At 40.9% G+C, this 14014-nt stretch overlaps 1 protein-coding gene across 4 annotated transcripts in view; it reads left to right on the top strand.

Annotated features, from left to right (window-relative positions):
• The window catches only part of LOC118418693 (puratrophin-1-like), a 125666-nt gene that overhangs the window by 39090 nt on the left and 72562 nt on the right, over positions 1-14014 (top strand). For all 4 annotated transcript variants that reach the window (XM_035824742.1, XM_035824740.1, XM_035824741.1 and 1 more), the window contains exon 3: positions 4742-5651. In XM_035824742.1, coding sequence (XP_035680635.1) covers positions 4742-5651 — 910 coding nt within the window. The remainder of the gene's footprint in view (positions 1-4741; positions 5652-14014) is intronic.

The raw sequence follows: 14014 nt of genomic DNA, 5'->3' as shown, positions 1-14014 counted from the left end.
GGAGTAAGGTTTGATCCAGTCACAACGGGAAGGACCCCAACTCATTTCAATACCTGTAACGTGATTGAGGTGTTTGCCTTCCAAACATGGAATCTCCATTTGATGTCCTATCTGAGGGACCACCCAAACCGAAGCTAGGTAGATGAGTGAAGTGAGGAAAGGTGTGTTAAGTGCCTTTAAAAGGGCACAGCATCGGGGCACATCAGCAGTACCTTGCTTATTCTGACTCTGTCTTTTTTTCTGCAGTGCATCTATTTTTGTCTGTAGAGCCCAAAGGGGCACACAGCAGTATGGGTAAGGAGGTGAAGTGTGCCATCTCTGATTTGATTGCCTTATTTGCTTGGTAGTGACTTTCTACACAGAGATTCTAAAAACCCCAAAATGACTTACACATGCCCTGTTCTAGATAAGCATCTTGATACAGTATTGCTGAGTGGAGCAGAGTCAGAATCAATATGTGGTATTGATCAGTGCATGATGTGGCACCACCAGGAAGTCGCTGTGCTGGGTTCAGCACTGTAACGGAGGTGTAAATCATTACCCTACATAGGAGCAGGTTTGTACGGGTGGTCATGAACATTGTGTGGGTATTCTTGGTGCACGTTCAAAGGTTTGTTGAAGTCAGGAGCAACTGACAATTTGTTGGAAGGCTTATGGGGGTGGGGGGTGTTAAGATGAAATTCAGATACTAGTGTTGTATGTACTGTCTGGATTTGGGCTGTAGGTTATTTAGGGCAAACAGAATCTTAATACCCTTTGTATGTGTCTGTTAGATAGAATCATAGATAGGTAGTATAGCAATTTCCTATTTCTAGCCAACATGTACACAGTTTTAGGATTTATCCAGTAGGGTTAGGAATAATTCTTTGATTTGAGCAAGGTCACCTTGATGATTGGGTATTCATTCATTCCCCTGTGTTCATAACCATTTGATGTAAAAATGTGGAGCATGGTGTCATCCCATGGGACTATGTAATGGAGTGAAAGAACTAAAATGATATTAACCCTCACCCTACCAAGGTAGCCCCATTGCACCAAATTTGTTTTGGTTTAGAGGTTGGGCAAGAAAAAATGTAGCCTGATGAACCATATTTGATGATGTCAGGTTGCATTCCTTTATCATCAAATATGGTCGGGGCTTCTTTATCAAATGGCTTTTATGAAATATGTCTGTAGCTCGTTGAAACGCAGCGCCTGCCGCAGGCCATTTATTATTAGGATATAACCAGCTGTTGTCACATGGCTTGAAGCGGTGTGTGTTGTGTTGAAGGATCGTTATACTGGCTGACTAATCAGATAATGCTAAAAATGTGGACAATGTTACCTGAACAATTAAGGGACCTTGGCATTGTAATGTAAGGCAGGCAAAGCCTTCTAGTGTCTGGCATGCATAGAATAAGGGGTTGCGTGGGTAGGTAATTGATTTTGAACATCGCAAGAAAAATTTGCAAGCAAGAACAAAATTTTTTGAGCAAGTGGATGAGTGTTGTGTGTAAGAATTTTTTTTTGGGGGGGGGGCACTAATTTCTCTGTAATACTTGGTGGAATATAACGCTAGTTCACATACATTTATTCGCGGGTGAATATCCGTTATCCGTTATTTCATATTTTGGGGATATTAAGATGCGAGCCTGTGGTTTCAAATTGTAATATTTTCAAATTATGCAGTTTAAAACTGTCGTCTGTCAACCTGATCTCTAAATACCCCGTCTTTAAAACCAACGGATATAGGTTACCCCGCGGATAAAGGTGAACTAGCGTCAGTGTTTTGAGCAGGCTGTCATTAAGTGTTCAGATCCGAGGTTCTTGGGCCACTCTTGTGTAAGAGAATGATGACCATCAGAAGTGGTAGCCATTGCAGAGTGTTTGTCTTCGTGTAAGGCAGCCTCCTCAAGCACCTGTAGCTTTTATCACTGAGACAAAGTAGAGTGGCCCTCCCTCAAACACTTCCAGCAACCCTCCTGCCCTCAATTGCTGGGAAAAACACATCTGTTTGTAGAATTCTGCCCCCTGGGTGGACCAGACAAGAGACAGACTATTGATTTCGTCAGATTCACTTTCTAAAGGAGGCAAATATGGCAGGATGAGAGGGGGTCTCCCAAGGCCTGTTGCCATGGTTATGGCATCAACACTTTCACTCAGATTATGTCAAGGAGGAGGGCACAAGACAGATCTGACATGGACCAGGGGTTTCCTTTTGGATATAAGGAGCGTATGATTTATAAATGTGTATTTCAAACATTTATTATCGTTGAAGCGGTTCATCAGTCACGTACGCGTTTTATGCCTTTTCAAGAGTGGCTGGTTGAATTCTAAACATTTATTAGCTTTTGATTTGTAGATGAATTAGATTATGAAGTTCGATGACTAGACTTGGCATTGAAGACAATGTGAAGGTGCAAGAAAATTGTGACGTCAAAGTTGCTGGTAACAGATTTACTTAATGTCAAGAAGAACTTTATAAATGTGTTTGACCCTACCAATGTTTGGTTCAAGTAAACATCTCTGAGTTAATTGTTGGTTTATCAATGAATTAGATATTACAGGTCAGAAATATGGAGTGCAAACGACTCTACATTTGTACATACTTGATTAAGCCACAGAAGTTGAAAAAAGATTAAAAAAAAAAACTTTCCAAAGTTTCTTAAAAAATCTTAACTTTCCTGACAAACACTTGAAGTGTAGCCTCACTTTATGTTTCTTTGGTCCAAGCAAACACCTTGGAGATTTATTGTGGGTTTATTGATGAATTAGATATCACAACTTTGATCTAGATTTGAAATGGAAGGGAAAATAATCCATGTTGTTTTGCCTGGTTTTGCCTATAGTGCTTCATATAATCTAAATGAACAAAGCTTGTAATATTGACCCAAAATTACCTGTGGAAGTAATTTTGCTTCTAGACTGAGAAGGTGAATAATACTGAATGAATGGACCCTTTCTCCGGGCATGTTTGCTGTGAGTCAATGTTTGTTGGGTGTACCTGTGGTGGGAATGGTGCCGGTCTGGTACCAGCCATGTTTACTCTCAATGATCAAAGACGTCAGAGTTTTTTATCGGGTCACGGCAAACCAGACTTTAACCTGCGCACAACTAACTTACCCTGTAGTCAGTACAAGTTTGCTGTCAAACCTTAACCTATACAAAGTTCATGTCAGTGATAACTTTAGACAGCACCTCTTTTCATAGCTAGGTCAAACTGTACAAGTGACCACCTCTACATAAGGACCACTTGTGCATGCATTGATATACAGTCAAACCTGTACAAGTGACCATCTCGACATGAGGACCACCTGCCCAATGTGATCACATTTTGGTGGTCCCTTAAGTTATTTTTCCATCGGCCACCTGTATACATAGTCCAGATTTTATCAGCCCCACCTGGTCTTCTTGGGCAGTTTTGAAACTGTATTGAAATTGGCGTAAGAATTCTAATAAAAATCCTGGGTTCAGTGTTAGGTTGATATCTTTTCCAACATTGCAAGTTCAGCATCAGAAGATCACAGAAAGTCCATCAAGATAACTTTTGAAGTTATTCTTTTAAGTCAGTAAACTAACCAACAAACCAACCAACAATCAAAAGATAAATTCCCCCTCCCTGCAAAAGTAAATCTAGCCTTGGATGCTCAGTTGCCTAAGGAGATCTGCAAACAGGAGCCAGACCTGGGCTCTTCATGTTGTCTTTATTTCTGAAGAGGTTTTCTTAGCCCTGATGTCCATTGTGCGGAGCCACTTGAACATTCAAATGACAGCTTCATTAAGTAGAGACCAGAGGGAGACTTAGGTAACAGTCAGTAGCAGGGGAAACAGTGGTGGGATATACTCGCAAAGGTGGGGTTTCTTGCTCTTCTATCTGGGATTCTCTGGATATCAAATCTTTTGAGTTTTGTTGATGGCTTACTTTCCTGTTGCAGTAATAGATAGATGATAGCAACTTGTCCATAGATTCAAATAGGTGACTTTTCAGGTGTGGCAGTAGCTTGGCAGGCCCTTTTTGCAGTGCTAATATAGTGATGGGGAATGACTTAGCTATGCAAGTGCAGTCGTAGACAGAATGGTAAAAGGCAAGGAGTCATGGCATTGCAGTTAGAAGTAGCATGCATGTTTGGTGACTTTCTTTAGGGTACTTCAGTAGCCTGGTAGGCCTTTTTTTATTGCTTAGCAATGCAGGTACAGAATTGTAAAAGACAAGGAGTCATAGCATTGCAGTTTGGAAAGGCATGCATGTTTGGTGATATTTGTTGTACAACAGGAACACACCTGTTACCTGCTGTGTGGCCTGGGTTCAGTTCTTGTCAGACTATTGTGGGAGTCAAGTTGCCATAGTATGAAAAAGCAGGCATGTGAGAACTTTGAACTTGTCTGTATTGGTTCTCCTTTGTTCCTCTGGTTTCCCACAAACGTTTCTGGAACTGTGTCTGGATGATGCTTCTAAATGTAACACACCTGTGGGAAACTGTTGTTGGAAAATACTGATTTGTAGGGCAAAACATGGTAATACAAAGTTGTTATTCTTACCTTTATCCTATGCCAAGGATGCAGTCTATTGCTTTAAACTTTGTTTAGAACGCACAGTATCTTTGTTCCAAAGGATTGGTGAAGGTATGAACAAATTATTTCTCCCCATCACTAAATATGGTATATGACAATTGCATTAATAGTTTAATCAACCTACCAACTGAATTACTTCAATGTTATGTTCTTGCAATAATGGCTGACTTCCTTATTTTCTCTCTTCCAGCTTTTACACGCAGGGAAGCTCTTGAGACACGAGGGTTGGCCGCTGTGCCTTAATGACAAGATCGTGGTGCATCTTCTAGAGCCACAGGACGAACCACTCCGTCCAGGTGAATTCCTCTTCTACATCGTACAACCGTCACGTCGGACCGCGAGGCTAGCCATCAAGTTCTGCATCCGCGAACGAGAGACAGAGAAGCTTCTGATTGCGGAGGAAACATACGAGAACCTGTTCTCCTTGGAATGGCTGAACAGCGTGAACGCCGTGCTGACAGGACGGAAGCTACGGAAGTGCGTCGTGACGGGACGGTCGGGCGTTAGGAGGATGGACTGGCGTCGCGTCGCGGAGCCGCGGGTAACAACGATCGACGAGGATATCGACACACTGGCGGAACGCGCGAGCAACACGAGCTTAGTCAGCAAGACGAGCTCGAGTAGTAACACAAGCAATGGCAGTTCAGGGAGTAACTTGAGTTCTGGAAATGTTGCGAGTATCGGAAAGGTGGAATCCGATATCAGTCTGAACAGTGTCGGATCTATTGAGAATGCAAGCTGCAATGCCAATTCAATCAGTGGTGCTTCAACTGAGAATACTGTGTGTGAAACGAGTTTTGAAAGAGTTGTTGGAAGAGAAGGGAACGTTGAGGAGAATGTTGGGAGTAATGGTAATGTTTGTCAGAAGGCAGATTCTGCTGGCAACCTGAGCAGTGCAGAGACAGCTGTTCTTGAGGAGACAGGTTTGTGTGAGGATTCGAACAGAGGGCTACCAGGTACCGCAGAAGAGGAAATGAAGGATAAGGATGATGAGAATGGAGTGAGAGAAGAAAGGAAAGATGTAGAGATGAAGGAAAGTGATGGACAGAAGGTGACGGTGAATGGAGAGGTGACAGATGACAGCACAGTTGAGAGGAGGGGTAAGGCAGCTCTTTTATTCTTTCACGTATTATTCAGTGAATAACAAATACACTATTGAACACTGGTCACTGTAAGTTTGAAAGGACTTTTGGACCAGATCTCTGTTTACCTTTGTATTTACCAGTGCTTGAAGTTGACTGGGTGCGGTCTGTGTATACCGAGAGTGTGACAAAACAAAACAACAATGCAAAGCTTCATCCTCTTACAACTATCCAACGTTGAGAATGAGAAAAACTGGTTTCTGAATTTATAGTGTCATAGGGTATTCTGTTTGATACCTCAAACTTACACTGTTACAGTACAAACAGTAGCTGGGTGGGCAAACTTACACTGCACCTGTAGGAAAACAGAACTCAAACACGTCCAGTAAACATGCGAAAGGTCGCTCGGAAGGCCTGGCGACAACATAACCACGGTACACAAGCCATGATTGAGCCTGTCTGGCATCCCAGAGAGCCGGGGGGTACCGGGGTACAGATACGATTGTGACGTCCATATTCATGATCACTGACACATAGCCAGCCTTACATGTTCTAGCTGTTACTTAGCCGAAGGCACCTGGGGCTGTCCGCCTTTCTTTGTCGCTCCTGTCAAGGCGCTGTTCTTGGTTCCTTCCTGTCCCTTATCTTGGAAGAAAGGCGCTGATCAGAAGATACTTGACTACGTTGGGGAATGTTTGTCTACTTGTTAGGTAGATGAATGGAATGGATGAGATTTCACGTCATTTCAAGTTTCCTTGCGTGCTTTATTCTGCAAGGTTGTCAGGTGCTTTTAGAGTCTGTATGGCTTTCCTGAAAGGGATCCAGACAGCTGTAAACTTGGTCTTAACTTTGCAGTATAGTCTAGTGGCTTTTAGTTTTACTGTATGGTCATGTCATGGCAATTACATGTTCCAAAGTGTAGCATTTCTTTCAAACTCAAGGTCAATTCATGAACAGTTGATCTTCACTATGTAGTCTGTTAAAACTAACATGATAGTTTTCGTGACATTGTCATGCTCTAAAGTTTAGTTTTCTTTTCTACTGAAGGTCAAATAAATATTTGCGTAACTTTTACGAACAGTTGTAAACTTGATCTTCACGATGTTGTATAATCTGTAAAAACCAGGGCAGCTTTTATTGTAGTGGTTGTCGTGACAATGTCATGTTCCAAAGTTTAGCTTTTCTCTATAGCTGAAGGTTGTACAAATATTTGTGCAACTTAAGTATGATAATCATGCTTTCTGGCATCAACCACATCAAAGGATGGGTAGGAAGTCGGGGCTTACAAAGCTCAGGGCTGTACACCAAACTCTGGAAGATTCTAGGCTAGGGATATGATTCAGGAAGTATGTTGTTTTTGAAAGAAATCTATTTGTTTGTGGACCTTCTTTTGGCTTGAAGAAACATTGACATTCTTCCTGTAATTTCATCTTCTTCAGACAAAGTTTCCTGCAAATGCAAGAATAGTTTTAATGCAACAGTTAAATAAGAAACTTGTAAGTTGTTTTCCCAATCTCTAGGCCTCTTTAGAGGATGCTCTCCTTTTTTAGGTGAACTTTTGGACCTCTCTCTCAGACAGAGTTTGATGATGCTGATTTGTTGCTAGCAGTCCAAGTCAAACATGGTTAGTTGTTTACGGAGACAACTTCTGAGCATGTTCCGTCCGCATCACAGTTTGGCTCCACATGCAGAGATGAGCTGCAAAATACTTGTCTGACTGTATCGGCGAAGAGTGCCCTTGAAAAGAAGGAGACATTAGTTAAGGTTACCGGCAATGTCATTAATGACTAAAATCAAGGATAAAAATGTTAAGAGCCCCCTCCTGTATATATACATTTTGTACAATTGTATATATCATACAGTTTTGCGAGATAGCTCCAACTCAGTCCCAATCATACAATTCTTTATATACAGTTATATTAGTTCCTCCAAATTTCACAGGCCAGTTGTGATAAAACTCTCCCTGCCCCCCATATTGATACTTTTTTTGCTTGCCTCTCTGCTCTCCTTTCACCATTGAAACAGCATCTATATGGAGCATGAAAGAGGAGTACACAGCCTTTTCTGTACAGGTTGAAATATTATCGCTTAGTGCGCTGCAATTCTTCTTCCAAAAACTCTTCAGAACAGTGACAGTGAGGAATGTCAGATGTCTGTTTGAGGAGACTGGAACGACTTTGAGATTTGCAGGCGGAGCACAAAGTTGTGACAGGTGTTAAGGATAAGTCTGGAAGATTAGATATGAAAGGTCCCAGAGACTGAATCAATGGAGAAATTAATGATCGTTTCCCCCTTAGGGAAGTGGGAATGGTTTTGACCTTGACCTACAGGAACTTTAGAGGATTAGATGTGGGAATAGACTGCCTCACAGGACCATACCATTTTTTTTTTGTCTCGAGGGGAGCTCAAGCAGTATTCTTTCCTGTGAGTTGGTTTTACTTCTATTTTTCAGCCAGTTTTAGAATCTTTCACGATTTTTTTCCCAAAAGTGATTTGTTTTAAAAAGGGATTCAAAATTAGATAAGTGTTTCATTAAGTGTTTCATAAGTGTTTCATCATTTCAAGAAAAGGAAAGGACTTTCTACTCATGGTTTCCCCTCTGTACTTCCCATTGCTGTATATGTAACACTGGTAGTGTAATGCCCTGTGGTAGAAAGTTGTTACCATACCAAGGTGATGATGCAAAGGACTGTAACTTGTAAGAACCTAGCACTGTCTGTGTGTTCATGTCTGGTGCACTTACTGGTTGTGTTTTGAGCTTCTATGAACTTGGAATAGTATTCTTCCATTGTCAAGGTAGGTCACAGTTTAGGGTATATTTCTTGAAGTTAAATGATGGACTTTGCTATCACATTTTTATTACCATAGAAGCATTTGAATGCTACGATACAAGACTGCTCATAAATCTTTTGGATAGCATGTGAGAAGTTATCTGTGCCATGTATGATGAAAGACACTTAAACTATCACTTTCCAAATTAAATGTAAATCATGCATGCCAACCTTGAGCTGTGTTTTGCCACATAAAAAGTTTTTCACTTCAGTTGCGGCCATTTTGTACTTTTCAGACATTGGAAGTCTCTTGACCTTAACAAGATGCTCGCCTATTTTTGTTACCTCCATTAAAAGTGGAGGTCAAGTTGTGGGCCTTTTTGTCTGGTTGTGTTTGTGTATGTCTGCATCAGAACTCTTGTTTTTCACATCTTTTGCCTTGGACATGCTTTTGTCTAATTAGATAAGACATGAAATGTATTCCAAAGCCAGTAGAAGGCTACTAGAAGCCATAACTTTTGATGTATATGCCAGAGTGCATTACCATTACCCATATGCTTTTTTTATCAGTACGTCAATGGCAATCAAGCTAAAAGCGTACATGTTGGTTTGAACATGTCTAAGTGCACTGCCCAGGTTGAAAGAGATTGTAGATTACCATTAATGAAATGGGTTTTCCACATCTAATGGAGGTTATGGGGATGGAGCTTTTATCGTATATTGATTGAGGTATGAATTAATATCAATCAACAGAGGAAGGAGCAATATGAACGAACAACTTTTTAATACACAGGTTGATTTTCAGTTCATTGGAAGAGTCCATTGTGCAGGTGTGGAAGTGTTTGATTTATTTGCCATCACCACCATAGTATAAAGAGGAAATAGACTAATTGGTTGTTTACCCCTTTGCGAATGTCTCCCTTGTACAATGTAATGGACCATTCCAAAATTTACAGCTGGTTCTATCCAACTCATAGTGGGGGGTGCAAAAATATGCATGAGGTCCTAATCTGTAATCACCCCTGAAGGACATAATGGACTATTCCTGTATGTTCTATTTGGTAATAATAATAATGGTAATGACATTGACATTGTATGGACTCCCATCAGACAGTCACTTATCCAAGATATAACAGACCATTCCATCATATATCGTTTTGGTCTATCTTGAAGCATAATGTCACCCCTGTGAGGTATAGTGGGCCGGTCCTTATAAATGTGCAGATGGCCCTGTCCATCTTGTAGCAGGGGGTGTGTGAAAATATGCAGAGGAGTGGTCCCTCCTGTAGGCAAACAAACAATTCTACTGAGGGGACCCAGAAGAGACCTAGCAGTTATACCAAGTACACAACTCACGGCCTCTAAGGAGTGAGGAACTTCCTTGTAGTGTTCCTTGTGATTGCAAGACAAGGAGGTCGGCTATACTGCTGTGCACCGGTGACAGGTATTTCTGCACAGGTAAGGTGTCTCCAAACTGATCTTCAAATGATTACAGACAACTGGACAGTCTCTACAATAACTGGATTAAAATGTAGATAACTTTCTGATGTTTCAAATGACATCCATCCAGAAGTAACCCCAGTTTTATCCAATTTGTTGAGATCAATTTATCTCCAGATATGGTATCATTTACCTGGATTAGACATCCAGGTAAGCCTTTGTTGACTTAAATGTATGATATTTAAATAGCCATGGGTATACTTTACTAGAACCAAATCATAGATATACTGGAGGTCTGCCTTTGTGTAATCTTTGCTTGTATTCCCATATGTTGTGATGGCATTTGTTGGCGGCAAGTTTTCCATCATAGGAGTTATGTAGTGTTTGTGAGTTTCTAATTAGTAATTGTCAAATAATGGTGTTTCCTAAATGGTTTTTAATTGCTAGGTTAGTCTAGTCCTTGGCAACAGTGTCTTGGGGGGATCCTAGAAGAAAATGTACCAGATTCCTAAAAACCCAGGGGGACAGGGGGAGGTTTCTGCATAATGACCACATGGTTAGTGATGACAGGTCACCCTGCAGGCCTGATGCCTCAAAACCTCCTGAGGAACACCTGTGGGTAAACTATACAGGAAATACCCAAGTTGCTCTTGGGAAGGTGACTTTTCATATTGTTTTCTTGGGGCTGCACACACACTTGCAACTCACTTCAAGTTCAACATCAACAGTTTGGGGGAAATTTTCTGGAAGAAGAAGTACGTTTTATTTTCTTACCACATTTCTGCCATGGATGGGGGATGGTTCTGTCTTTTCCCAGCCTGCTATCCATACATGTAATTCATCCATATGTTAGTTCCAAGTTTGCTTCAATTGAGGGAAGTGACCAATAGAGTGAGCCAATTGGAGCTTGATTATTGATTGAGGACAGATTAGTCTTTTCCATGTTCTTTCTCTCCTGTGTTTGGTCAAGAGACACACAGTTCAAAGAGCATTATACATTGTTTGTTTTATAGACCACTTAACCCCAATAATTGTGTATTCTTCTTTCTTCTTTTCATCCTGTCAGACAATCTGTTCATGGCAGCTAGTAGAACACCATCATGGCTACATCATTAGTAAAACACATTAAGCATTGTCCACTCAGCCTGTCAGTCAGCACCTTTACCTGCCTTCATCCCCTCTTCACTCATCACCTTCAGGAGGCTGACACAGAAACCTCTGTCCTCCCCACAACTTACCTGACTCTGTTTTCTTAGCGCTGGCCTTTTTTCTACCCCCTGAAACACCAACTGGGCCAGGTGGTCAAGAACAACAAGGGTTCCAAACAATGACAGCCACCAAGGTCAGGCAAGGTCATGGCCAGTCTGACTCCTGGGTGGTGAAAGATTAGTGGAGCTCCTCAGGGAGCAGAAATGCTATTTGTTCCCAGCGTCTGGTTCTTGTTAGCGAAATAAATTATGAACTTCAATGAACAAGTTCATTTTGCCGAAATTGCAAAATCAGTCTGTAACAAGCAGTAAAGTGATATATTTTGGATGTTCATTAGGACTAACATTATGATTATGGAAGTTGTTGGATATCATTTCTTAAAAAAACAACCTAAGTCCTATGAAACTTAAACTCAGACAATTATCATTGAGCTTATAGAGTAGCCACTTATTTCCATGATATTATATTTCAAAGTCATTTTTACAGCCTGAGTTAAAGCCTGCTTACAAGTTATAGCGGCCCACCCTATATCTGCACCAGACACAGAGACAGAGTCATTTGCGTTACGAGAGACTATAATTTTTACAGGTACAGCAATTAGCTCTTGGCCAGTATATTGTAGCTATATGCAGCAACTTAGTACTGGAACACAAGTAACCTGTCACTTCTAGATTGATCACCTACAGATTCTTCTTCATCTGTGTAAAGGTGAGCAGTTAGGGATGTACACAGAAATGTGTCAAACTCGAGAACCTTGAGATGCAGGTAAGAAACCCAAAACCTGATGAAAACACTTGTTCTGTTGTCTTCCTTCAAACGGTCCTCAGATTTGGGGCCACGTTTGTCAGCAAACAGGTCCTACTTTGCCAACAGGGGGAGAAGAAAGGACACAAAACACACAGGTCTGTGGACACCTCCAGGGTTGTTGTGAGTGAAAACAGCTCTTTCAGTTACACACTACAGTGGGGCTTTATCACTCTGACCTCTGGTAACCTCGCATTGTTTGGTATTATGTAAGACACCTAGATCCTTCCTGTACATTCTTTGGTACTCTCTGAGCACAGTTTTCAGGAGGAGATGGTCACCTGCTTCTGATTTCAGCTGTAAGAAATTGGGTACCAATCAGAAGCAGAGCTTATTCTTGAGGAGGACCTTGAAGAGGTTTTGAGGCAAACATTTACAAAAATTTGTCAGTCCTGGCTATTTTTCTGAAAGTTTCCTTGAACGTATAGCCAGACCTTTTCTTTTTCACAGATGGAGTTGGAGTTCCCAACCTTTTTTTTTACGCTGCAAAGAATTAAAGAAAGCCTTTGAACTTTTTTTAGAAACCATGCTCAAATCCCCCCTTCACACCCTCCTGTTTAGTCCATAGAAAACCTGCCCCTTTGGTCCTAATTACAACTGTTTACATCTTCCCAGGTCTGTTTATTTTTCTTATTATTCTGTTTGGGTGAAGCAATTTGTCAGGAGCCCTTGTAAGCCTATTATGTCCTGTTCACACCAGATTACCAGATGGCCAGGTAGTCTGATGGGCACCTTGGCTTCCCAGTTACCTGGCTTACCAGTTGCCCAGTCTGCTTACTGTTTTTGTTCTCCTGCCTCAATCTCAGCATTTAACCCTAAAACTTTGTATAGGTTGATCTGAGAATATCAAGATATCATTTATTTCATATAACTATGATCAGGATGTCAGTAATCAAGTATCAAAGTATTACTATTTTGTTAGTCTGGAGGTTGCCATCCCAATGCTATTGGAGTAGACATTGAACAAAACAATTGACTAGTCAAACAGTATATATTCTTCCTAATGTTAGGCATACAACAAAAATATGCTAATTTACTGATCAATTCTAGTTCTGTCTGCAATTAGTTTCCAGATTTGTGAAGTACACCAACAAAAAGTATCCCAGTCACATTGACAGACAATTAATGATAAACAAATGTTTGTTTTTCTCCATGTCTCTGGCAGTGTGCTGATCTGACAGGCAGATCCTCATATGTCATTGCTGACATTGGCAGGAAAATCCGCATGTCATGTTCACAAATATTTGGCCATGATACATGTCAAATGGTCGAGGAAAGATGAGTTTAGAACAGTATTGAGATCTGATTGAATCAAGATCAGATTGATTCAAGACAAAAATCGGCATTTAGCAGTCTCAAACAATGGATTTTAAGTTGACCACAAGGATGTCCTTTGTAATGATACTTTTATGTTTCATAATGGTGCTACGAGTAAATGCTTACATTATTGTTACCGGTATGAATATAGTTGAGTTGAGCAACCACTCAGTTGCTTGGGTCACTAATTGGGATCTACAGTTTTTGTACCAGACCCGGCTAGTGGTGCTAGCAGTAGGAAGTATCTGTCTGTACCTGTAATGACCACTGGAAGGCTGAACCATGGTTTGTAAATATTTACTAATTAAAAACAGTAAGTTCCAGTCTGGTGCTCCTGCATTTTCAGGCAAAATAACTTGAGTATACTGCAGTTGGTCACTCCTTAGTGCCCAAGGCTGTTTGAAATACTTTTCTTAGTTTTGGGTGGAAAAAAAGAGAAAAGGAGCAAATTGACATTTATGTCCGTAATTCTTTTGGCAAGGAATTACTTATAACTTTTGTTTTGACACATTTTCTACACTGTGACTTCCAACAGGAAGAACTCAAATAAGACATGAGTAAGACTCCAAATAAGACTCCAAATTTATTGACATGCAGACCAAAGAAACAAGATGTTAGATTGTTCTAGCCCAAGCTTCTGACCTGAACAAATTAAAGGATTGCCCAGAACTAAGAAGCTTTTTCCTGCGGTGTGTCTGAGACTTTCAGAGAACATCTCTTCTACCAAGACAGGTTCAAGGACATTTCCTGCTGTCAAGGTCAAGGTAGCCTTGTTAGTGGAAACATGACATTTTGTTGCTCCTGAAGTTGAGGCACACAAATGTCTCAAGGTGTCTCCCT

Source organism: Branchiostoma floridae, chromosome 6, assembly GCF_000003815.2.
Source record: "Branchiostoma floridae strain S238N-H82 chromosome 6, Bfl_VNyyK, whole genome shotgun sequence".
In the NCBI taxonomy this organism is placed as follows: Eukaryota; Metazoa; Chordata; class Leptocardii; order Amphioxiformes; family Branchiostomatidae; genus Branchiostoma; species Branchiostoma floridae.
The sequence above is the reverse complement of the archived record's forward strand: the minus strand, read 5'-3'. Positions and strand labels throughout refer to the sequence as shown.